General features: G+C 42.8%; 3 protein-coding genes and 1 pseudogene across 5 annotated transcripts; 1 reads left to right on the top strand and 3 right to left on the bottom strand.

The window, feature by feature from the left end:
• Positions 1–289: 289 nt before the first annotated feature.
• LOC110976869 (uncharacterized) lies at positions 290–8334 on the bottom strand (annotated as a pseudogene). Its single transcript, XR_015426423.1, has 12 exons — positions 8134–8334; positions 7836–7917; positions 7193–7316; positions 6463–6508; positions 5370–5444; positions 4334–4414; positions 3866–4001; positions 2892–3060; positions 2278–2399; positions 2000–2080; positions 1572–1698; positions 290–1055 (listed from the first exon to the last, which is right to left on the bottom strand). The product of XR_015426423.1 is annotated as an uncharacterized LOC110976869 (transcript).
• A 109-nt stretch (positions 8335–8443) lies between these two features.
• Positions 8444–13262, bottom strand: LOC110976956 (glucoside xylosyltransferase 1-like). The gene has a single exon (XM_022230693.2). It carries the CDS (start codon positions 12914–12916, stop codon positions 11096–11098), a length of 1821 nt encoding a protein of 606 aa, XP_022086385.2. The 5' UTR covers positions 12917–13262; the 3' UTR covers positions 8444–11095.
• Positions 13263–15951: 2689 nt separating this feature from the next.
• On the top strand, positions 15952–20734 carry rwdd4 (RWD domain containing 4). 2 transcript variants are annotated; one of them, XM_087140666.1, is made up of 8 exons: positions 15952–16367; positions 16618–16695; positions 17135–17240; positions 17714–17759; positions 17933–18040; positions 18387–18489; positions 19239–19487; positions 20100–20734. In XM_087140666.1, the coding sequence occupies exons 2-7, from the start codon at positions 16659–16661 to the stop codon at positions 19325–19327; spliced, it is 489 nt and encodes a 162-aa protein (XP_086996792.1). In that variant the 5' UTR covers positions 15952–16367; positions 16618–16658; the 3' UTR covers positions 19328–19487; positions 20100–20734. The 2 variants fall into 2 exon arrangements, with proteins under 2 accessions (XP_086996792.1, XP_086996791.1); XM_087140665.1 differs by having other exon boundaries at positions 17131–17240.
• Positions 20599–23635, bottom strand: shpk (sedoheptulokinase). The gene is made up of 3 exons (XM_022230613.2): positions 22723–23635; positions 22230–22405; positions 20599–21555 (listed from the first exon to the last, which is right to left on the bottom strand). Exons 1-3 carry the CDS (start codon positions 23355–23357, stop codon positions 20942–20944), a joined length of 1425 nt encoding a protein of 474 aa, XP_022086305.2. The 5' UTR covers positions 23358–23635; the 3' UTR covers positions 20599–20941.
• Between the last annotated feature and the right edge of the window lie 91 nt (positions 23636–23726).

Genomic DNA, 23726 nt, shown 5'->3' with positions numbered 1-23726 from the left:
GACCAATCACAGTGCGCGAAATCTGTCGACCCAAAGAAATTCCTGGAGGCGCACTTTTGTGAATCGCCCGTATTGTAAAAAAATTATCGGAATAAACTTGCTTCATATGGATTCGGTAAAAGAAACTCACACCTCACGATAACCCTTTTAACAAAATTAGGAACACGAATACAAAAGTTGTTTTTAGATACATATATGTAATTTTTTATAAAATTCTGGTCTGTAAAAATCTATGGCAAACAACGAATTTTGACAAAATACAACACAGAATATTAAATAATAATGGTAAGATGTTATTCTGGCTGATTTCCAACACTTTTTGTCAACACTTCCTTTTTTTGGGAGCAAACCAAGGTGGAAATAAGTTTGGCCCGATTGAATTATTAAATTTCTTATTCGAAATAATTGTATTAATTCTTTTACAGTTATTTCCTCACTCCAAATACATCAGTTGCAAGTTGGCTGTTCAAGCCAATGTCTAACGAGTTTTCTCAAGCGAATTTCCAAGGACATTCCCGACTATTAGTCTGGAACCGGGGCTAGTTTTCTCTCCAATACTCAACTGTACCTGTCTGCGGCTTCGCCTGATTTTTAACCCACTGATTTTGATGTTAGTTGTCAATTAATTAGATGTTATAGTGCCAGCAGAACACTGAACTACATGTTACACAGCCAAACATCGTGGTATTTTTGTTAACTTTTTACACCATTTTAGCCTAGAATTGGGGATCGATTTTGGAGTTGAAGCCAAGTACAATGACACGTGTACCTATGGAAGCCACTGGTAAGCGGCTACAGCCACTTCCCAATGATGTGTTTCGTCTAGCCTTAGCCCATTGATTCACACAATCCCGGTCATATATCTTATTCGCATGCATATGTGATACCAATGGTGCGTATTAAGTCCAACTGGTCATCATCTTATCTGAGATCGCTCTCTTTTAAATTCGACAAGAGTGTCTTCTGGGTGTTCTAGAAACTGATCACAAGTTTCCATTGTGTGCTTCAGTGATAGATAAAATTTGGTGCCCATCGGATTGATAAAAATTCCTCGTCTGGAACAGAAAAGGTATAAACAAATCAGTCACGAACGGCTGCTGTTTTGCTAATTTCATTCGCTAAACCATTTTTCATCTCATTTTATTTTGTAAAAGCCTGCTTTTCAAAATCTCTTGAAACTCTCAAAAAATGTTGTTTTGAATATTTTATGGTGAAAAAATAATGTACTGAAATCAAAGCACTGTGCCATTCACAGCCCTAAACAGTTAGGTCCGTGCATTGGTTAGTCTTCAGGCTGCGTGTAGTAACTTCTCTGAACCCTCGTGGAGTACGGGCATTTCACCCCCAAGTGCACCTCCAAGAGTTTACAACGCGTTGGCCAATCACAACGCGCGAAATCTGTCGACACTTTCCGAACACACACTGGGTCGACAAATTTCGCGCATTGTGATTGGTCAACGCATTGCAAACTCTTGGAGGCGCACTGTTGTGAAACGCCTGTTTTGATTACTGGCATGTACTGAATAGTATCGACGGGCGATGGTCTGTAACCAACGACAGCACATCCTCACCTGAACAGACCAATCATAACAGCGCGTCTCTGAGCCCCATTCTCCTGCATCTTCTGCCGCCGGAAGTCACGAACCAGAGTAGCACAGTGCAATATCTGTGCCAAAGGACTGTCACCTATCACATGACCTGTAAGATAAAAACGAAGCCACGAATCTGTATTACGTCCTGGAAAATGATGGCAAGTTTGTACGGAAATGTACTCGAATTATGAAAAGGGTGTAGATGTAAGTGTTGTAAGATGTCAGGAACAGCTGTCAGTGAAGACGCCTCGCCCACTCATAGATTCTTTTCATTGGAGCGTGATAACATGCAGTTCCAGTTGATTTACAGGAGCACGCAAAGTTGTGGGCTTTGCCATCCCCAGTCGACAGGCCCATGATTAAAAAAATTCTTGTCGGGAAACAAGATCTCTGATACGCGGCTGTACCTGGGACATTGACATCAGCCAGGCATTTCGTCATGCCGTCACGTCGGTACTTGCCAATGGCATGCAGATGTTCGTACGATCATGTAATCAAATCAGCCGGGTATAGGAAAAAAGTTAGTTCCCTAAATTTGCTCAAAGTGGACAGAATTTCTCGTTCAACTTTTGATCGTTTCGTGAGAGAACGAAAAGACTGACAAGAACTCCATAGTCTTATGATCAAAATAAAAATCTCATGTATTTATGGAAGTCAAGTCTCTGGTGTAATGAAAGTAAATTCTTCTTTCTGGCGGTAACAGAGAGCGCAGCGAGTGTAGCCCTGCAACTTATTGGGTTACCACCGAGAGAGGACGCTGTCCACACGTAACGACTGTCAACCCCAAGGTGGTCCTCGCTAACAAGCCTGCAATTTAGGGTGACAGTTGCGCGTAAATTACAACTGTTTATTATTGAACGTGCAGAGGAAATTGACTGGAGTGGAGTTGAAACCGACTAAACCCTCGACTACCGCGAATTTGGTACCTGCACTCAGTCCACCAGCACCGGGTCTGCAAGTTTTTCAGTCTGTCAAAAGTTAGGAGACGTCTTCAAAAGCAAGAGAGCACCCTTGCGGGAGGAGAAGCATCACAGACTCCACCCCTATGTCAATAAAGGCCACGCCCAGAGTCACAGCCCAACTGTATACAGCATATGTAGTGACAAAGTTTATCACAATCCTTTCACTTTTACCGTACTTACAGGGTGTCACAAGAAGACAAAATGATTGTTTTCACATTATTTCTGATCATGGTAAGTTCTGGCATCATGGCATCTTTTTACATCCTTGATATCCCTATTAGGGCGGGGTTTGATAAGGCTAGGAGGGGTCAAAGAACAGGTCGGGCTTCACATCCGCCCTACGATATCCTTGCGCCCTCCAAAGACACCGAAAGGGTATCCACCACTGCGCCGAAATACTCCTGGGCCCCGCCGTAAGCCAGACGGAAACCAGTCACCACCTCGTCGAAAATGAGAAGCACACGGTGGCGTCTGGTGACAGCGCGGATCCCTTCCAGAAAACCCGGCTGATAGGAAGACGGAAAAAGTTGCAAATTCACGCCGATAGTAATCTTGATCCAATAAAGAAGTAATCGAGTTTGTACTTCAGAATTCCTTGGTAAAATGAATCAATACACGGGCCCCGGAATAAATCACGCTCAATTGAAATCTAATAGAACTGTCAGTGCTTTCCTTTATTTTAATGACCAAAATGTGGTATGTCAAATGACGAACGATAGTCACTTTCAACTCATAAAATAATGCTTAGCAAACGTGCTAGGAGAGAAAAAACCAGCCGCATCCACTACACAGGGGTGATATATAAGCTGAATAATGTTGCTAACAAAACTCTGCCCTGAATCAGTCACTACAGGCATGCACTGTGTAGCATTTTATGTGGTGAGCTGTTTTGCTAAGTATACTGCTTTCTCTCCTACTAGTTAGCAGACTTCTTTGCTTACTGTTGCTCTATGAGTTGCTACCCATCAGCTGAGAAAAGCTGGCATATCGCGATGTTTTTGACTGGTAACTTGTTTTGCTCAGAGCAACACCTTTTCTGTCTGTGACTTTGGTTCTGGCCACAGTTTTCTGAGCTCATGCCGGATACGGTGGTGCAACTGTCCCAGGGGAAGCCCGTATAGTGCCCCTGTGACACCCCTTCCCCATTTGATATTATCAAATGTACACAGCCTATATACAAATCACAGCTCATTTTGCTTGAAATACTCTCTAGATAAAAAGTGAGTTCACTCTTGAGTGCAGACTCACAAATATCACCCCAACGGTGGCACATTCTTGGTGATTGAGAGAACGTGTCGGGAATGCTTTAACCTTCGGGCTCGTACATCGATGTAAGGGCTCCACCATCACCGCGGCGAGGTCGTACTGCTCCACGAACCTTTCTGTTTGTCCAAGATCGTTGTACGGAGACACCAAGACGTGACCATCTACTAAATGACTTATGCCCTCGAAGGAGAAGACAAACTGAATAACAAGTTGCCAAACAAAGAGTTAGGTTGACGTAGTGGTTCTTTCCCTCACCTTTAACCTCTTTGATTCCTGGCTCTGTCCACGTGTGGGTTGGGTTGCCAGTCCCTACCTGATTACCAGAATATCCCCGAGGGGTTTTCCTCCCACCTCTAAAAATGTAACTGCTTCATTCTCTACAGGTTTCTTCAGGCTTGTAAGCTACAGTGGCTAAGGCGCTCATTCAAGGAATCCTTGGTGTCATTACCAGAAAATAATTCATAAGAATATGTTGCTATTAATATATAGTTTGAACTTATCTAAATTATACATGCGCTCATCGGTACCGGCTAGGGATACTCTCGCAGTTGATGGGAAAATAGACGCCAATGTCGTTGCCATCGTGGTAGGCACCTGTGCAGTGCAATGGAAGAACGCGGTAAGAGGATGCCACTCCGAAAATCAACCACCATTTAGATCAACGCGACTGATTTGACAGTTCAGCTTCGTAAATATTATGTTTAGATTGACAGACTGATTATTCTTAACACGACCACAAACAGCTAGGGAGTTTATGATTTTTTTGCCAATTCACGTGATAGCTGGAAGATACAGAGAGCGATTGCTGGGAACACGACATCGCACTGCCGACTGTTGAGTGAAAATTTTTTTTCAAAATGTTAACATTCAAAAGTCTTATATCAAGCCCAGGAAAACTTCACATTTGAAGATTTTTACGTTCCATTGCGTTTCAAAACCCTTCAAGGTCTGGCCAAAGCACCCATACAGGGAAATAGTTTCCCAAAGACCAATCCAGAACCAAAATTTCGGAGGGGGTGCTAGAACTTTTTATCGTCTATCCTTTATAGCCTACATTTTGTGCTTTTTTATAGTCTTTTGAAAGGAATGGGAACGAAAAAGACCACAAATTTGCCTTTTTCTCATTACTGGTATTAAAAAAAAATGTCCTTTTGCTTTGGGCGGGGATGCCCCCCCCCAGATCCACCCTTGGCATTTCCTTGTATTGCTGAAACAGCAAATTTAGGAAAAATAATAAACGAGTGGCGACAGGCCACCTCATCTCCGCTCACAATGAACCGCTTTGTTTAAAAAAAAATGGAAGCTAAGATTTCAGGAAACGTCACTCAGAGTATCCACACATCTTCCCAGGCCCGCCGGGATAGGTGTTTACAAGAGGGTTTCAGGACAATTTCTGTCTATTAAAGGTAGGGGCGATTTAGTATCCCCATTGAAAATGTTTGAGGACCAGAACTGCATGTGAGTTATCCCCTTTCTGACCCCTCTCCAATCTTTTAACGCCTGTTTCTTATTTATGATCATGCAGCTTTGTCGTGGTTTTTTTTCCTACCTTCAAATTTGAGCATTTTAGTCTTGCTGGTGAAAGCCCTAGCCAGACAATCACAATACATCGTAGCTTCCGTTCCTGCCCCAGCGAATTTTAACGAAAATATTAGTCACTAAATTCACTTCCCTTGTACCCAGACCTTGCTTTAATTCAACCAGGAGTCACCCGAAGTGTTTTGACGCGGGACCTTATGCTGCCCTCGAAGTCCAAGGTGAGTCTTTTTCTACAACGCAAGATCTTCAACTAAACAAGTCTTACCTAGGGGCGATCTTGAGGATGCGTGGAAGGCAAGAAGTAATGACGCTCGACATTCGAAAAATGTGAGTTGGTTAATTTATTGTGTGCGCCACATTATCCAGCCCCAGTCGGGCATTAATCTATTTCGTGACAAGTCACGTGTGAAACGGTCTTTCGTTTAAACCTGTCAAATCTCTTCAACATTCCAGGAACAGCTGTAGTTTGTGGCGGTCAATAAAACTGACAAGGCATGAAGGCTTGCCTATCAACTTTGGAAAATTCTGGAAGGATTTCGTTGTCAAGGTCACCAACATGAAAGGCAAATTTATTAAGTCATTCGAAGAGCTTTACCTCCATGCCAGTGATAAGAGGCAAATGGCTAAGGACGTATGTATTAAGAAGTGGACAAGCTTTCGTTAAGGTGCTTTCCTTCCAAATATTGTCCCAGAGGATCGGGTCGCAACGTGTCTGTTGGCGGTTAAATTTCGTCCGCAGCCCGACTTCTGATTATTTTCTTAATGGCTCGGTAAGCATATTTCTTTAATGCATCTGGCATTGCGGAGCACCATTAACAAGGACACGGAATTCCTCCATAAAAGATCTGAGTGATTGATTGAAGACACACCATTAAAGAAAGACTTTGTGTTTCCAATCAATTTTGCAGATTTATCAACACCCTGTTAACAATTATCCAATTTATCACTGATTGCCACCGGGAAATAGCTAATTTGATTGATTGCTTTCCGTGACCTGCATGGCTTATTCACTTGACCACTTCGTTCTGCTTACACCTCAGTACACGAGGAACGAATTAAGAACCAGTTACACGCTTTTACACATTGATTTCACGATTGCCCACCCGATGCGCAGAATCGTAGCTGCTCCACGGCTGGGCTCAATTTGATCTGTAACACCAGTCAGAATAATTTCCTATATATATTCCAATTTGTGTATAAGAGACCAATTCTGGTGACAATCATCGAGGAGATGAATGCCGCTCTTTCTCTGAGTCGTTTGATTTCTTAAAAGGAGTGCTAGACATCGATTTAGTCAACGTTTCAATCATAGTTCCAGGGTCATCTTCATTAAAAAAAAGTCAACGGTTGTGTTATCCTTTGGGATCCATTCGGGTCATAATTATATCAGCTAAAAAAAACCTGTATGTCTTTTTGTTGCCCACCCTTATCTTCCTTAGCCCCACCCCGTGACATGACCACCTCTTGAAAGGCGGGGTTTTTATCGTGTCGAAGAAGCAAGTCTGGTCCGGGCCAATTTGGCTCATCGGGCCGGTGTTTATCTCCAGTTTCCTTGGCATGAAACGAATGAGAATATTTTTATCCCCTCTTCCCAGCTGATGTCGGTACCCATTTATACACTCCTTGGTGGAAAGAGGCGAGCAGGGGTGAAGTGGCTTGCCAAGGGCCACAACATAATGCCAGCAGTTGGATTCGAACCTCCAACCCTATGATTGGACGCCACAGACGCTAACCGCGTGTGCACTGAAGCGAATACTTATCACATAAAAAGTCCAATGGTTGAACAAAATGCCATTTTGAGGTAGAAAAAATGAAATAAAAACACAAGCCTACGATTTCTTCAGCTAGTTCCAGCTCCTTGTCATTGATGTAGGCGAAGTTGGAGCCCAGTCGGGCTTGACGCGTGACCGCCTCCAGAACTTCTCGCCTGGCGTGGCCGACGAGCGCAATGCCCCACCTTTCCAAAAAAACAAACAAAAAAAAGAGCCCCTAAATAAACGGGTCAAATTGACCAAATCAATAACTGCAGACAACAGCATCTGGAAGTTACATCTCTCCAGGGTAAGTAGCAGAAATGGTGCCGACAGATGTTGTTGGAAATTGAATGGGACAAATCTCCTAACTCATAAGGAATCTCGCACCCACTCGAACTAATCTATCCTCAAGACAGATGGCTTATCCATCATCACTAGTCACTCAAGTGGAACGAGCTGCTCACGTCTACTGAGTCCGTTGCACCAGACAGTGGTGTCGGTGAAATTAAAAATATATATTAAAAAACACAGAGAGTGCGTTGCCGCTTACTGTCCTAACTTTTGGGAGCAATTCTACAAAACGCAGTGTATGATTAGCTCACTGCGATCCAATCAACATTAATGTAACAATCTATATGATGTCATTCTAATTCCGCCCACTTCCCAAGCAGATTTGACCCCTCCCACCTTTGTGGATCAACACTTGCAGTCTGGTAACTCACCCCATAGAGAAATCGAGGTACTGTTTCCCCGTCGGGTCCCATACTTCACAATCCTTCCCTCGAGTCAGCATGGTCGTCAACTCTAAAGGGTATAATAATTTGTTGTGATATGAGGATCGATTCTCTCCTGATGGAACACGAGTGTTGAAAGGAATCGATCTTTTGCAAAATATACGACTTCTAGGAACGCTGAAAATGACATTTACCTCTTTTTAAGTTCATACTTGCTGGTTCACAATCTAGTAATTTGTTCACCCTACCGCTTCTGTAGGCAATAATTAAACTCAAGTTCTTGTACCTTCCGGCAAGTTGAATTCCCCGTTAGATCCCGCGGGAATTTAACGGGGAATGGGGAATTTAACACCGCCAAAGCCCGCTGCGCATCACTAGACAACCGTCTCATCACCACATCCTGACTCTGACGTCTCCACCACAACCTCAAATTACTCGATTTCCTCAGCCTCGAACCGAGAAGACACAAACACCTGACCGCAGCCATTTCATTCTAAACACATCTGATCGCCAAATTGCTGGTTCAGAGGTCGAAGTACAGCGGTAATGGTTGAATGGCCGTGATTAAAAAAAAATTGGCTCTGGGCAAATATGGCTGCCATCGTGTTCTGATGAAAGCTAGTTTTATTCGTACGACTGAGCAAATAAAACTTATCTATCAGTCTGGACGGACGGAAGAGATTTTCCATCGAACTCATTCGGCAGGGTCTACACCTATTGACCCCAAAACTAACTGTGCACCCGCCATGCGGTTACAATTTCACAGAACTTTGATGACAAAACTCTATGAAAAATTCTCAACTCGTGCAGCAGTGGAAAAAAACAGTAGATCACAAAATGTTCCCAAAGACTTGCTGTATTCCTCGACGATTGTATCATGAAAATGTTTTCAGGTAGGAAAGGAAGGAAAGACTATAAGGATAAATCTTCATATTGCTCAATTAAAAAAAGTTCCTCCTTGGTTTGTGTTCATAACAAGTAGCTAGGAAAGGACTCGATAAAAACCATCTGTTACCAAAATGACATTACACGCTAATCTACAATGGAATTCCTGTACATGGCCATATTGAAAACAGATTTCTAATATCTCTTGTAAAAAGGTCAAATTTCTTGTTAGGTCAAGGACCAAACATAACTACATTTGAAACAGCCTCACTGCTCATTGTAAATTTTGTGTAGTCTGTCGAAAGGCCCTTGTAAAGATGACCCAGATTAAGTGAGGTGAAATACAAACTGCATTCATTTGAAACACCCAACCTCATCCAATAAACCCAGCGTTATCTGTCCAAAAGAGGTGAATTTTAAGTTCTTCAAACTGTACAAATTCCAAGACCAAACCCTGCCTTTAGTGATCACATTTTATTCCAATAAGGTCACTTGTGAAGAAAACAATATTAATAAAAAGTGCAATAAAGTATAAACACGTAAAAGTACATATTTTTATCTGTTGTTGAGCATATCAAAGAAAGATACAAGAGTATGAAAGACATGGCGAACAACTTGGAACCAGATATACAATACACTTATCTGCATCCTTTCCTATAAAAAAAATATACATCGTCTGTTGACCCAAGAAGCATGTTATCGCCTTCTCATTTCTTGTTCAACCATTCTGCTAATAACACTAAGGAACTTACAGAAGACTGTGCACGTATGCGACAATTATTCTATCCCCTCCATATGTCCAAAACATTCACATTATGCATGGCTGGCTGAACATGGATGCGTGCGACAACCACATCGATGCAAAAAGGTCAAAGGACAAGTTCTAGGAACGCCTGCACAAAAATGATTGGAATTTTAAAACAAGCTCAGAAATGAAGCTCAAAAATACCTGACAAGTCTATAATTGCAAGCAAACGACAAAAAGACACTGTTTTTCTTGGCGTGTAAAAACCAAAGATACTCGAGATACTTTTTTGAAAGATAGAAAAATTACCAATGTTACATGATACAGCAGTATGTAAATAAACTTAGAATATACTGTATTGGCCAAAATATGAGAAGAAAAAAGCTTTAAATCACTGGATTTAATATGTGTCTTCAAGCTTAAAAACCCAACCATTTGAAACTCGTTTGAAAGACAATATCAATTCTATAATCTTTATGATAAAATATGTTACAGTGAGAACAGCAACACTTTAATTGGAAAAAATTAAAGAGGTCGTGAAATCACAGTACCAAATTATTGACTTCAGTTAAACGACATTACTGATCCCTGTTTGTAAATTATACAGTACATCGTGCCTGCTAGGTCATTTCTAGCTTTATTTTATGTAAATGTACATCATCCTGATCTATTTCTGTCTTCTAATTTTCTGGAGTCTTGGTGAGCAAACCAAAACTTGAAAAACACAATAACAACTCGAACTGAATAAAATATCACAATTATTGAATAATTATTGAATAAGTAGCTTTGCTTGCATTTTGGAATATTTGACAGAAGCCATTCCCGAACATGTTATCTCTCATAAATATTAAGCAGAAACTGACTTCATGATTGTATGGACACTGGGTCGGGTAATTTCCTTTCAGAAACATTCTCCCACAAAATACTGTCTCAAAACAAAACATGAAAACAAAAAACTTGCACACGGCAGAGAGCAAGTGATCCATTTGTTTCAAATATCTCTTGCAATGTAAATTTCTTCTACTGATTTTTTCTGTCTGGAGACGAAACACTCCTTTACCAAGCAAAATATTTCAGGGCTCCAGCAGGCAAAGTTTGAAGCAATATTTTTCGAAGCTGTTTCCTTTTCATAAGCAATGCAAACCCCAGTCTTTGATTCATCAATCACTCCAGATTTATAGCCTAAATTTGGAAATTCATGACTGTGAAAGTAACAATAGTGACTTGCACTGTTACAGCTGAGACCCTGCTCTTTTCAAAAACTCTGTGACATCTACAAACACATTCACTTTACATTACGTGTACTTTTGTTTTACAAATTAACTGAAATGGACATTACCTCATGATTTTACATGTCATAACCCTGACTGGGCTTGTTTTTCCATTCACACATAAATAAAAAGTACAAGGTTTTTTAACCTTTAAACTGGCATACAAAACATACAACATGACTTTTATCAGCGTTTGGAAATAGAATCAGAACAAATTTGCTTCAAAAACCTTCCCCCACATCTTAGACGTGGTAAGTTTAAATAAACTTGCACAGAGGTTTGAATTTGAGGTCATTTGTACACAAATTCTACAGTGGGGACCGTAAGTACTTTCCATTGGAAACTCTCTACTGCCGATGTTTGGCATATCTTTGCAGAGTAGCAATTAGGGGATGCTGTAAACCCTTTGTGCAATACATGCTGGCAACATCCGACTGGGTAAAGCGCTGCTTCAGGGGTTGCACAAGTCCCGAGTTCAGATCAGTGCCAAACTGGTAATCGCGGAAAGCCTCGTAGATGGCGCGGAAGGGGAGTTGCTTCTCGTTGTGATAGACGCCTCTGTTGCCATGTATGACCCCAATTCCTTCTTTTTCGACGCGATGGCAGTTCAAGGAGTACATACAGTGGTCCGGCCGAACGTTCCACTCACACTGATACACATAGACCAACTCAGGATGGAAGTGGAAAAGAATATTCAGCAAATCCTGGTCTCCCCAAGTCGTCTTCAGTTTGTACTCCCGGTAGATAGGGAGAATCGTGCTGGACCATCCGAACCTTCGCATCCGGGTCAAGTTCATGAGCATGACCCCCGAGTTCAGACCGGTCGGACCGTAATAGGGATGCCTGGCAAAGCGGTTGTACCAGCCAATGCTGGTCACCTCGTGCTCTGGGGTGAGGGCGGCTAGCTGGGTGCTGTTGAACTTCTTAAAGACGCTCCAGATGTACTCTAGGGGCTTGGTGAACAAGATGTCTGTGTCCACGTACAAGAGGGCATCCGTGTCCAACAACAGGTCAGGGATGAATAGACGCTGGGTTGCACACTTCTTGAACATTTTCTTCCACTCCTCGGCATTTTCGCCGGGCGGGAATGCGATGTCGTGGATATCGTAGCTTATCCTAGAAATGTAGGGCTGCGGCCAAGATTTGAGTCTGGCTACTATGTTCGCCTGTAATTCCTTTTCGGCAAATATGTGAAAGTGTACGGGCGACAGTGTCAGCAGGGCCGCGGATTTGACCATCATCAGTGCCTCGTCGGTTCTGTCCCCGCAGATCACCACTGATACCATGATTCTGCCATCTACTTTTGGTATGGGCTCGCTGGCGAGTTTCTCCTCTATATTTTTGCTGATCTCCTGGGCTTTGGCTGCTGCCAACTGGTCCGGCTTCAGACCCGATGCTGCAGCCGCGGGCATACGTGCCGGTGGGGCTGCACGAGGCGGATTGCCTGGCAGCAGGTTTGACTGTGGCTTGTCATTGGATGGCTGCATGTTCTGCCGCTGACGCTGTTGTTGCTGCTGTTGTTGCGGCACATTTTGTGGTCCTTGTTGGTTCAACTGTGGCTTTGGTTGTTGCTGTTGCTGAAGTTGTTGTTGCTGCAATTGTTTTTGCTGCTGCTGTTTCCGCATCTCAGCACTGTCTTGACCGGACTTCTGGTTGGCTAAGACAGGTGGAGGTGCATTTGGCTGAAGACGAATGGGACGTCCAAACTCTTTCCTAGTTATGAACGCATGGTGTTCACCCACATCTGGTAATCCATCCATGTTGCCAGAATCTGCATGCAAGATGTCATCACTCTGTCCCCGTTTAAGCTGCTCCTTCATCTGAGCATGCTTGCCCGAGTCAATGGTTTTACTGGCCCCGGATTGAACTGGTTCCTTGGGCTTGGTTTCTGCCTCGGCTTGTGTGTTTGTTTTGGTCTTCTGGTGAATGTGGTCCAGTGTCTTGTCAGCTCTCAGATTGTCTTTGCCCGGCTGTGGACCAACACTGTGACCCAGGCTCTGTTGTCCGTTCGGCTTACCACCGTTGATGTTCGCCCTGTCGGCCTCCCGGACCCCGACGTGCATGTCAGCCGACATGGCCTCGTAATATATTCCAGACAGCATTCCCGAGGCGAAAGCGCCCAACACAAAAAGGGCGAACACCAACTTGTTGCATTGTCGGCTCCGCATGTTGACAACTCACCCTGTGACCGTGAAGAAAGATTGTCCTAGCTCCACTACGTCGCAGCGGCTTCAGAGAGACAGACAACACGACCAATCAAGGGTGATCTAATTTCTCACCGTGAACACGCCGCCATGCAGCATCGCCAACACTACACGATCTACTGAAATAGTGACACGTTAGCAGCGTAGCTACAACCCAACGAACCCATGGTTGGCGAGTCCGTCGAGATATCGACTTTCCATTCATTACAAAAATAACACCCCATTGCAAACCACTCACTCGTGACATACGTACGTATGCGTGCACATGTACATTTATGCTAATGTTGATCACCGCACTTGCACTGGTGTCCCAGGAGGAAATGATCTGCCAGATCGAAAGGCTGATACATTAAAGCCCGCCCTCTACTGATAACATTAATGTTATCTTGCTGAAGATCAAGACCTTCAAGCTTCGCTATCATCATCTCCCCCGCCCCCCCTCCAAAAAAAAGTAACGAGGAACGGCAATCAAGTTACCAGTAATGGGCCGAGCACAAACACGTAAACATATTTTTAACTCTCAACTAGGAATTGTCAATTCACATCAGCAGTAATTAAACAGAAACTGTTCACGAATTATCCAGGGCACGTGCCAATGCGAGATACACACATTTTTCCCACGTGAGTGGACTGATCGTGAGTGAAGGATACGCAACTGTCGCCTAGCACCCCCTGACTCATGCCCCGAATCCCCGGTTCCTGGTTGGCCATCTCTTCCGCCAAACTTACAACCCCATGCTTCGACTAAGGTAACGGCGCCAGCGCGGTAGTCCTAAGAATCCACGCTACGCGGTGCTGACAACTATCATAAGTCGGCATTTAGTGTTAAAATAACACTGGAGAAAATTCCAGAAAGCCCCCCCCCAAAAAAAAAAATCTTGCATTTGATCTTATTGGTCCAAAGCGATTTACTGTAAATGGTTTTCTTTCTTAGCTGCTAATAAGCCTTTGCATTCATAATTCATCATGATTAGATACAACCGAGGGCGTGATTGGTCATTTTGTGCCTAACATCGTAGATTTGGGACCTTTTCCAATACTCGACTTGGGTTCCGTCGCAGGCCTCGTTCCCAAAACCAATTCCCAATTGTGGGCCTGAAGCGTTTAAATTAAATTGGATTACTGTAAGTTCTGGCTTTCTTGCATCTTATTTGATGTTCTGTGGCACTATTAGACTGGTTACTGCGCTTACAGTTTCAAAGTCAGCTAGTAAAAAACAATTGAAGCCTGAGACGGAGCCGAAGTTGAGTATTGGAAAACGGCCCAAGTCTTGAAGACCACATGCGTTATTTTATTGCGCACTAGCGGGACACCCCAATCATGGCTACGGTATTCTGATAGCTTTTGTTTAAAAATAGCAATTGAGTCATAAAAACTATAGCATTGTACCAAGGTTCGACCCGAATTCACTATATGCTCCAGGGTAGTTGGAAAAACATCAGGGGTGTCGGCTTCGTTCTAGCATCGTCTGAAGCTCCGGCACTTTTGGATTTGTTTGATATTCAAGTTAAATGGAATGACTCCAATCTTCAATTTGGAAATGGTTGGACGCACACTAGAACAGGACATGTGAGCAAAGCCACCTACAAAGGACGTGCAGATTTTCAGCCGGAGCGCGGAACTGAACATGATGCCGATGTTATAGAACTTAGAAGTGACGCTGGATAGCCTGAAGGTCCAGAAGCCGCCCATCCAGACAACCTGTTTCCTTGGCGTAAATTGAATTAACTCTGACTCTGCTCTGACCTGAGAGATTCGGGCAGCCACTGGTGCCAAGAGAAATGTGGCATGTGTGGTTGATGCAGGGCCATTACTTCTGTAACCGCCAATACTTGTAGAACTCGATGTTAGCTGAGCCCTGTGCACGGACGAGGGGGACAACGGTACGCCCTCTCTCAGAACACACATTCTCTTGCTCAACATGAAGCTGACAGAGCTGTGAATTGTTTGAACCATAGAGGAAGGATACAGGAGTTTGAACTACCCAGGCTATAACATCTGGCCAAGTACCGTTTTCTGGCATTCTCGTCATGTCCACAGCGCAGCGAGCGATTGCTCACCGCCGCAATTTCTTTGCTGTTAATCTGCATCCTTACAACTTTGTGTACTGAGGTATAGGAAATTGAATATTCATGAATTTGTTGGTGCTTGGTATATCTCATAACAACATTAAATTTAATGCTTGCGCAGTTGCAACTCCTCCTGTGTCCTTCCTCTATGTTTGAAGCTGGCATACCAATTGAGGCTCCCCTTAATGATGAACCACGCCCCCCCTATTCACCTGTCAACGGAGATCATAAAACAGGTATTTAATAAAGCTCTTGAAAAATTAATGATATTATGGAAAATGCGAAATTGCTAAATTGTGCATGTTGCTTTTTCTATGAATCATGAATCGAAAGTTAACCAAAACAGCGCCGTTTTGGGCGGTCAAACGAACTCTGCCTGATGTGTTGCTTCAGCGGCCTTTTGCCTGTGTCCATTAATTGTCAAAACCTCTGCCGCTTGATTTAAACCATGCCATTTTTCCATCTCACATCTCTTTTTGGTATCCTCTTTTTGAGGCTGAGCTTTCCTTACTGAGTTGAAGGTTCCTACTGGTATGCCCGCCCAGCGGATTGCGTCAACTGAACTTGAGACACAGAGCCCACCCTGAAAAATGCAATACATGTATTCACAAACCGCTTTCATTTGTTGGACACGCGATGTCGTAGAATCCAGGGATCGATTACTCATGGACAGGAACACACAAAATAGCTCACCACTTATACAAAGTGCGAGACCGAAGGGCTAATATCGTGGGCCTACAAAGTGTCTTGTAGTTGAATTACGTTCAACTTGATTCGCTAATAAGTTATTTTCCTGCTATTTTCATGAAACTGGGCCCAGTCTTGTAAAAACTGAAGACTGGACTCAGAAATATTTCCACTCGACCAAGTTGGAGGATAAGCGAATGATCACCGATGTACTAGCGCCCTCAATGCTACGAAACCGAAGGACAATTTTTATGGTGAACATTATATTTTGAAGCATCCCGGTACCACGCACGAGTGTACACTACCGTACACTGTTCTGCCCAAGAACTAATGGCCTAATGAATTCTTGATTAATAAAACAAGAAGACAGGTTGGATGCGTAAAGAGAGAGAAGTTCCCGTCAATTTGTGATGGCAACTGCAGCGGTAAATCGCTGACCGCATTTTTGTGAAGTTTATCGGCTGAAAATGTAATCCACAGGTTTTAGCAAACGACGTCAGGGCGTCACACACGAGTTTGCGGGAGTTGAGTACATCAAGCTAGACTGGCGAACTTCCCGATCTTTCGCGACGTGCGGTCTCGCTTGCCGATTCTGCGATTTTGAACTGAATTTTTTAAAGTTAAACAACGCGATTATGGCCTGTAAAGAGGCTCAAGAGGTAAGTAAAGACAAAACATCAGACAGAATCATGGAAATGTTGGACAATCGGTTGATGTATTCAGGCACATGAATAGTGCTTGGTGTGGGAAAAAAATTGTAGAAGTACTAAGTACTAACTATCCATGCTATCTGGCCGTCTTTAATAAGTTGTGTGGTGTTTTCTGATGGAAACTTTGCCAACTAATCAGATTCATCTGGCTAGCTTTCTTCAGTATTTTTCCATTTTTTGTTCTTCATGTGTATTTCAGGAAGAGAAAGAAGTTCTGCTGTCCATATATGATGGAGACGAATGCTTCAAACAGATAGAGAATTGCTATCAATACAGGGTATAGTATACATTGTTTATATTTCTCACGGAACACCAACAGAGATTTGCTAGTTGGTGAGAAGAGACTTACTCAGACTACTTTGACAATTGTTTCAAGTTCCAACCTACACTCTGCCATGACAACCTTTTTGAAAACTGTTTGGCCCAGATATTTGTGAAGCTATATCACATTGGACAATGAGTCTATGTCATCAGAGGTGATTGGACAGGAAGTTTATGCAGTAAGAGCTGATTGGACTGTATGTTTGCGATGCATTGTTCAGTCACATCTGATTGGACAATGCATTTTTGTGAAAACTTCTAGTGATAGTTGATTGGATAACATGTTTGTGTAGTCACAGCTAATTGGACAGTATGTTTCTACAGACAAAGGTGATTGGTCCACAGGAATTACAGCTTCTTGTGATTGGAAAATGCACGTGTTCTTTATCAGATAGGTACAGAGGGTCATTACAAATCCTTTCTGTTGGAAATAAGATGGGGAGACAATTACCCTGACGAAATGCCTGATATCAACTTGGATGCCTTCTACAACCACCACCTGTAAGTTCCTTGACTATAACTTCCGTAGCTTTCTCACTTGTAACCTTCCTGAATCCCACAAAATCCTCCATTATGCAGGAAACCAACTGCATAGTCTTTGTACTTCAGTTCTCAAGAGGCATTAAATCTCTAGTAGAGTTGAAGTGGCTAGGCTCCACCTTCCTCAATCCAACAAAATCCTCAAATAATATCTAGTTTGATTTCTAAGTTCCAACCTGAGGCATCCTTTACCACAAACCTTTACTGATTCCTACAAAGTCTACCTCAGTACAGCAACTGAAGGACATCATTTTTAAACTACAACTTTCGAGGGTTGTCCAGCAACCGATACCTACTTCCTTATACTGCACAACCACCAGGCAGATTTTGAAGTAACTGGGAGGGTGGTTGTTTACACCAGAGGGAGAAAAGTTACATGTCATTCTTTCATGACTCAAGGAACCAAGTTTATATTTTTGTTTTTTCTTTACCAGACAGTCCGGTGTGCGCTGCAGTGTGGTTGAAAAGATCAAAGCTGAGGTAACGATGGAATGTCTTGATCAAAAAATCTTTGCTGATGCATAGCACTAGCTTTACTGTATCTGTCTTTTCTATCAGACTTTCGAAACATAAAGAACTCCACACCAAAGAAACGATCAATTTCATTATAAAGTTATCTTTTTCACTCATAATCTGACCTTTTTTGCTTACAGGCAGAGCAATGGTTGGGTAGTGCAATGACGTATACTCTCTTTGAATGGGCCAAAGAGAATGCGGACGACCTCATGTCCGAACAGACAGAGGAGCCGCCAGAAATTAAGGTGTGATAAGCTTTAACATTCTACCTGTGGATACCCTACACAAGTACCCATTCAGCAGTCATAAATGAAGTTTAAATTTGTGCACATTCTGATGAAAATTACCCATGCATACGCTGTACGGTACACACATGCAGTGTGGCTCTCTTTTGAGTAATCTCTACTGCTCCAAAGTTGGTGAAACTTTTTATTATGCTAGCAAAATATACAAACTGTAAACAAAAGTGTGCATATCAACAGTGATATTTAACCTGATCCATCAAGATAAGAAATCTGATTATATAAGACATCCTTTAATTGATGAAATTGACAGGAAAGAAAAAAGAATGTTCTTTTGACTTGAACGCAGGAAGACAAAAAGAGTACATCAGAATCAGTTGCAGCATCTAAGACAAAAGAAAAAAAGGAAATATTGACCAAAGCACAGAAACGGAAGCTGGCAAACAGAACAGGTGGGTTTAGTTGGGACCATATTCACCCAAACTCTCTGAGCCTTTCACCTAAAACCTCCAGAGGAAATCACTAGCCATCCTGAATCTCCCAAAATCTTTCACTCTACCTTCCATGAACTTTTAAGAGTCATCAAACCCCATAAAGTAATGTTGGCTGGATTCTTCCTTCCTCAATCCTACAAAAGCCTCCAAACCTTCTGGTAGATTTTGAAGGATTGGAGGGGGTTGGATTAGTAGATTTTGATCATTGTAAACCAAGACTATGGGAATAGGTACAACATTTGAAATATACAAATATTGACTGTCAGAATTATTTTTTAAACATGCCTTGCTTGTTCTTTGTATAATCCAAAGAATTTTTCAGGAATTTCAGCGAAGAAAAAAAGCAATTTGGTCCATTGGCTTGAAATTGTAGGAAGTTTGAGCCAAATCAGGAAGGCAGATTCACAGAACCCTGTTACATGTTTGAATTTTGGATCTTGATGTCAAATGTGACACATACACCTTGAAAAATTAAGGCCTGTGAAAACACTTCTGGGCCCAATCTTGGAAGGAAATATCCAATTTCCACGTCTGCTTTACAGCTTGTCGCTGGAAGGTGTAACTCACGCACGTTTGTCCCCATGTTGAGCAAATAGGAATGCCATTGGAGTGGAACAAGCTGTACATATCATGTAACATTGGGACAGTGTGTACGTGTGTATTAAAGGGCTCATTGGAAAAGGATTTTGATCTCTTTTTGGCCTCAGATTACAAAGGAGAGATGCCACGAGGTTGGAATTGGGTGGACGTTGTGAAGGTAATTACTGTTACAGTTAAAAATCTGGATGTTTTTTAGTTGAAGAAAGCAGACCTTGGATCAACAGTAGCACAGTGATTTGAGGTTCAAATTTAACGTTAAAATCAACAAGATGTTAACATTTTTATATTCTATTAACATATTTATATTTTCTTTTCTTCACTGCCATGACAACCAACTTCTCTCAACTTGACAGCATGTAAGTACTTCTCTCCCTAGTGTCAAATCATAGTGCAGAATATTTTCAATAACTAAAGACGCTTTTTCTGCATACATTAGAATATTTTACTATTTAATAAGGAATTTCTGGCTCAAGTGCATACTTTAAGAATACAGATATTTCTGTGATGAGCAGAAAACATGAAATTTAACTGTTAAAATGAGACACCCAGTTTTCCTCTGTGGAGTATGGTCACAGTGATAAAACAATCAAGCACAATGGTTTCCTACGCCGTCGTTTCCGAGAGTGGACAAATCGCATGATGCAATGACCTGTTGCATTTAGAACGCCAAGTGATTTTTCAAAAAGATATTGCGCCGAGATAGTGCTCTGTGGCCAGTCAACGGTCTCGTCAGGTATGACGCCATGGACTGACTGGTATAGCTGAGTGCTTTATTGTCTTGCCTTCAGTTCTTCATGTTACTATGTTCATCTTTTGCAAATTTCACAGCATGAACATTTGATCTGATGTCACAATCTCACATTCACCACCGCACCAAGTATGAACCTAGTCTGCAGTTTTGGGATGGGGAGGGGCAACCTAAGTTGTTCCTGGTCCTTTTCATATTTTCCTCTGTGCCTCTGTAACAGCTCAGCAAAACCGGACAGGGCAAACAGCAGAGCACGAACAGCTGACCACAGCGAGCAAAAGCTGGAATCACTGAGATTTGGTGCCGGAGGACTCCTTTGTTTTTTTTTTTTTTAGGGGGAGGGGTTTGGGATGGGAGGGCGGCTAGACTTCCTCATCATTTACAAAGTCACTGGATCGGAGCTGCATTATTACCCAGTACAGTATCGTCTTTGATCTTGAAAAAATGCCGTGGAAATACAATCAGTGAGACTGTCTGGGGCTATCAGCAGCTCGCCAGACTAAGCTTCCTGTGAAGTCTGCGATCAATTCCAAATTGGTATTAAATGAGACTTTAAACACTATTGTTAAAAATGAACTTAGTTCAATTTGCAATTTCCAAAATTGAATCTGGATTTTGAAAAAAATCAAACATTTTGTCCCTGGAAAGATTGGACTCTCACATTTTAGATTGAAAACTACATAGATTAAGTTTCTTCTCTGTCTCTTGGACACAAGTCGCCCAGGTCTCAATTAAAATTTCTTTATTTTTTCAACTCAAAAAGAAAAAGCATTTTTTTGAGGTTCATCATCAAGTGTATTTATTTTGAGGAAGGAAAATGTGTACATTAAATATATCCGTCTATGAAACACAAAATATGTCAACTGTGGAGATTTTCTTCTAGGTGTTCAAACCTCGTTTGTATTGTGAATGCCTACATGTGCTGATGTAGAGAAGTGTAATTTTTCTTGTGCTCATCTTTAATTTTGTTCACCTTCCTCGGCAACTCATCTTCAATAATCATTGTAAGATGGAGTTCATTGTAGCCTACAGCCACATTGTGAATTTTCTGTAAGTCCCAAGTTATGGCTTTTCTGTCTGTTGCTTTACTAACATGGCCATAGCCACAGCCGCACCTTCTGCCGCGTCACCCCCTTTCTTGTAGTCTACCGGTAGTTGGAATGCCCTCTCCAGTTCCTGCATCAAGACTTTGTTTCGCAGCAGCGCGCTCCCGCATCCGATGATCCTCTTAATGCCTCGGTCGAAGAGATCTTTCTTGGACATCATATCGTGGAGATTTTGGATAACCCCCTGACACAGAGCGCGTGTTGTATCTCCAAGGCTCGCGTTTGCCATTGTCAGATTCAAAATGCTAGCCCTCTGAGATGGAATGTGTCTCTCCCCGAATAAAGTTGGGACGATCCAAAGATCAGTCTCTTCCACTCCTAGCCCTTTCTCAATCATCTTTTCATAAGCCTCATCCTTTGAAATCTGTAAGCCAAGCTCTCTTGCCCACTCCTGCATTGTCGAGACGAAATGTTCCAAGACGTTACCGCCGGTCAGCGCCGCAGCTACAGCAAGATACTGACCTCTGAAGTAGGGGAAATATTCGACCGTCGAGCTAGGAGTTGATTTCGGTGGGTTGAAGGCAGGCGGCGTGCTGGTGACAAGCTGTGCTGACGTACTGATGTTCACAACTAGAGGAAAAGATATAAGTGGCAGTGTCTATCACTCACGTACTGTACCTCTCACTGGTACATACTACATAAACCTCAAAACTGTTCTTATATTGGGTAAAAGTTGGACTATCCAATGACTGAGGAAGCGGTGTGACAGAAGTAGAAGTAAAGTGGGTGGTTGGTTCTGGTGACGATGTTGCAGGGTAAAATGGTGCAAGCTCGCTATTTTTGTAACTAAAAGTTGGGGGGTATGCAAATTTTAGTTGAAAACATTTCATTATTTTCAGAATCATTTTGTTTGAGAACAAATTAAGCAGTTGGGTCAATGAACATCAAAATGGTTCGTATTTTAAGATTCCTTCAGAATCCCCCTTGAAATCAAGTTGGAATTTGGAAATTTGAACAGGGTGTTTTGTATTTCCGCGAGAGGGCTTGGAGTTTAGAGGCCGCAGAGAGGGAGGGGTCAGTAGTAGGGCGGGGTTTCTTGTGCTTTGGTGGGAGGGTTGGGAGAGGAGCCTGAAAGGGGAGGGGCCAGTGCTAGTAGGGAGGGCTTGTTCTTCAGTGCTTTGGTAAGTTAGGAATGAAGGAGCAAGAGGGGGTGGGGCTAGTAGGGGGGTTGCTCATGCTTTGGTTTGAGGGCCTGGAGGGAAGAGGAAAGAGAGGGGAGGGGCTAGTGGCAGTGTGGGTGGTACCTGCATCAGTTTGCCATTCAAGTGATGGTAGAACAGAGCATGGTAGATCCCCCATAGCAACTCCAACCTCACAGCCAGCTGGGATGCCACACCAAGACGAACACAACTTGCCCACAATGGATCCAGGGTCAACGACCTTAGGCAACAGATGGACAGGGAAACCAGCTGATGACAGTCTGAGAAACCAAGAAATAAAGAATTCTACAACTGTATAAGACAGGGAGACAATTCAGTGCAAGCTAACACAATGGAAATATAGACACCACAATTTGTTTTATACGGCAATTACTTTTTTTTTATCAAGGGGGTTGAAGGTGGTTGGAAAGGGATAAATGGATAATGATGAGCTTGTTGAAACTATTGCTGCATTAGTCATTACAATTTTGTTAATAGGTCAAATTAAATTGAAAGATTGTTTACAAAAGCATTTTTTTGTAAAAGCAAAAAATTGTGATTTTTCTCATATTGGTAAGCTTGAAATAAGAATTCTTACATTTCCTGATTCCATTGTTTTTCTGTGACATTGAAATAACCCCAACTGGCTGCATTTTGGACAGACATGACGGTGGCAGTAAGGTTGCACAACATGGCAACCAGCAGATCCATCACTGTTCCAGCATGCTCAAATCTCTCCACAATCTGAGGCGAGTTCTGCTGCAACCAGAATAGGGTGGCACAACCATGGCCAGTAGCAAGCCTAAGGTGTGAGTCTGGCTTGGGTAGGGTAGCGATGAATTCAGGCGTGCATCGACCGTCTTGCCAGGTGACGAGCTGGCTGGTGAGGATCGACTGGTCGAACCAATCGAGTTGATTAAGGCCTGGATTAAGTTCTGTCCCATCATGCCCAGACCAGCAGACGCATCCGTGCATCTGACCGGCGATTCCAATGCGCTGTACCTGCTTGAGATGATCTGCATCCAGTCTCCTCAGGCAAGCCTCGCAAGCTTCTAAAATCTTCGTCACGTCTTGCTCCGCCGCGCCCGGAGGCTGCAGCTCCCGCGTGATCTTCGCGTTCGTTTCGCTCACTGCGCTCTGGACGGTGTGCTCGGTTTCGGGATCGTACACACAGACTTTCACGGAAGATGTTCCTAAATCAATTCCTAGCACAAACTTGGAATCGGTCTCCATTACGATTCAGCAGATGGAGAGACATTCAAGACAGCTAAGAAAAACGGAAGAAACTGTTTACAAAGCCACGAATGTCAAGCCGTTAACCACAGCTGATCACTGTCCGCATTATACCCAATTAGAGTCTGTGGCCAGATTACAAACCAGAACGTACCATTTCAGAAATCCCACGAGGTATGGATAGTATTTTGCAAAGTGGGGCTTGTCTGTGTGACATGGTAGTTATCTTTCTCCATTGCGGAAGTCAACTATTCTGATCTTGATTTTACCTTTTTGACTTAAAAGTTCCAGAAGTCAAGTATTTGGCTTCAAAACGAAACCATACCAGTGGTAAACCACGCTAAAAAGCAACAAGGCGTCATATGATTT

Source organism: Acanthaster planci, linkage group LG09 (assembly GCF_054643075.1).
Source record: "Acanthaster planci isolate LZ-2023a linkage group LG09, COTS_SCS, whole genome shotgun sequence".
Classification (NCBI taxonomy): Eukaryota; Metazoa; Echinodermata; class Asteroidea; order Valvatida; family Acanthasteridae; genus Acanthaster; species Acanthaster planci.
Note: the sequence above shows the minus strand (reverse complement) of the source record. Positions and strands in the feature narration are given on the sequence as shown.

Bases quoted from the DNA above. Each gene is read 5' to 3' on its own strand.
- LOC110976956 (XM_022230693.2), bottom strand. From the start codon at position 12,916: ATGCGGAGCCGACAATGCAACAAGTTGGTGTTCGCCCTTTTTGTGTTG.
- rwdd4 (XM_087140665.1), top strand. From the start codon at position 16,344: ATGGCCTGTAAAGAGGCTCAAGAG. The intron at 17,241-17,713 runs GTAAGTTCCTTG...TTTCTTTACCAG, and splicing joins GCCTTCTACAACCACCACCT to ACAGTCCGGTGTGCGCTGCA. The intron at 18,490-19,238 runs GTGGGTTTAGTT...TTTTGGCCTCAG, and splicing joins GAAGCTGGCAAACAGAACAG to ATTACAAAGGAGAGATGCCA.
- shpk (XM_022230613.2), bottom strand. From the start codon at position 23,357: ATGGAGACCGATTCCAAGTTTGTGCTAGGAATTGATTTAGGAACATCT. The intron at 22,406-22,722 runs GTAAGAATTCTT...TTGGTTTCTCAG, and splicing joins AAACAATGGAATCAGGAAAT to ACTGTCATCAGCTGGTTTCC. The intron at 21,556-22,229 runs GTACCACCCACA...CTTTTCCTCTAG, and splicing joins TGAATGGCAAACTGATGCAG to TTGTGAACATCAGTACGTCA.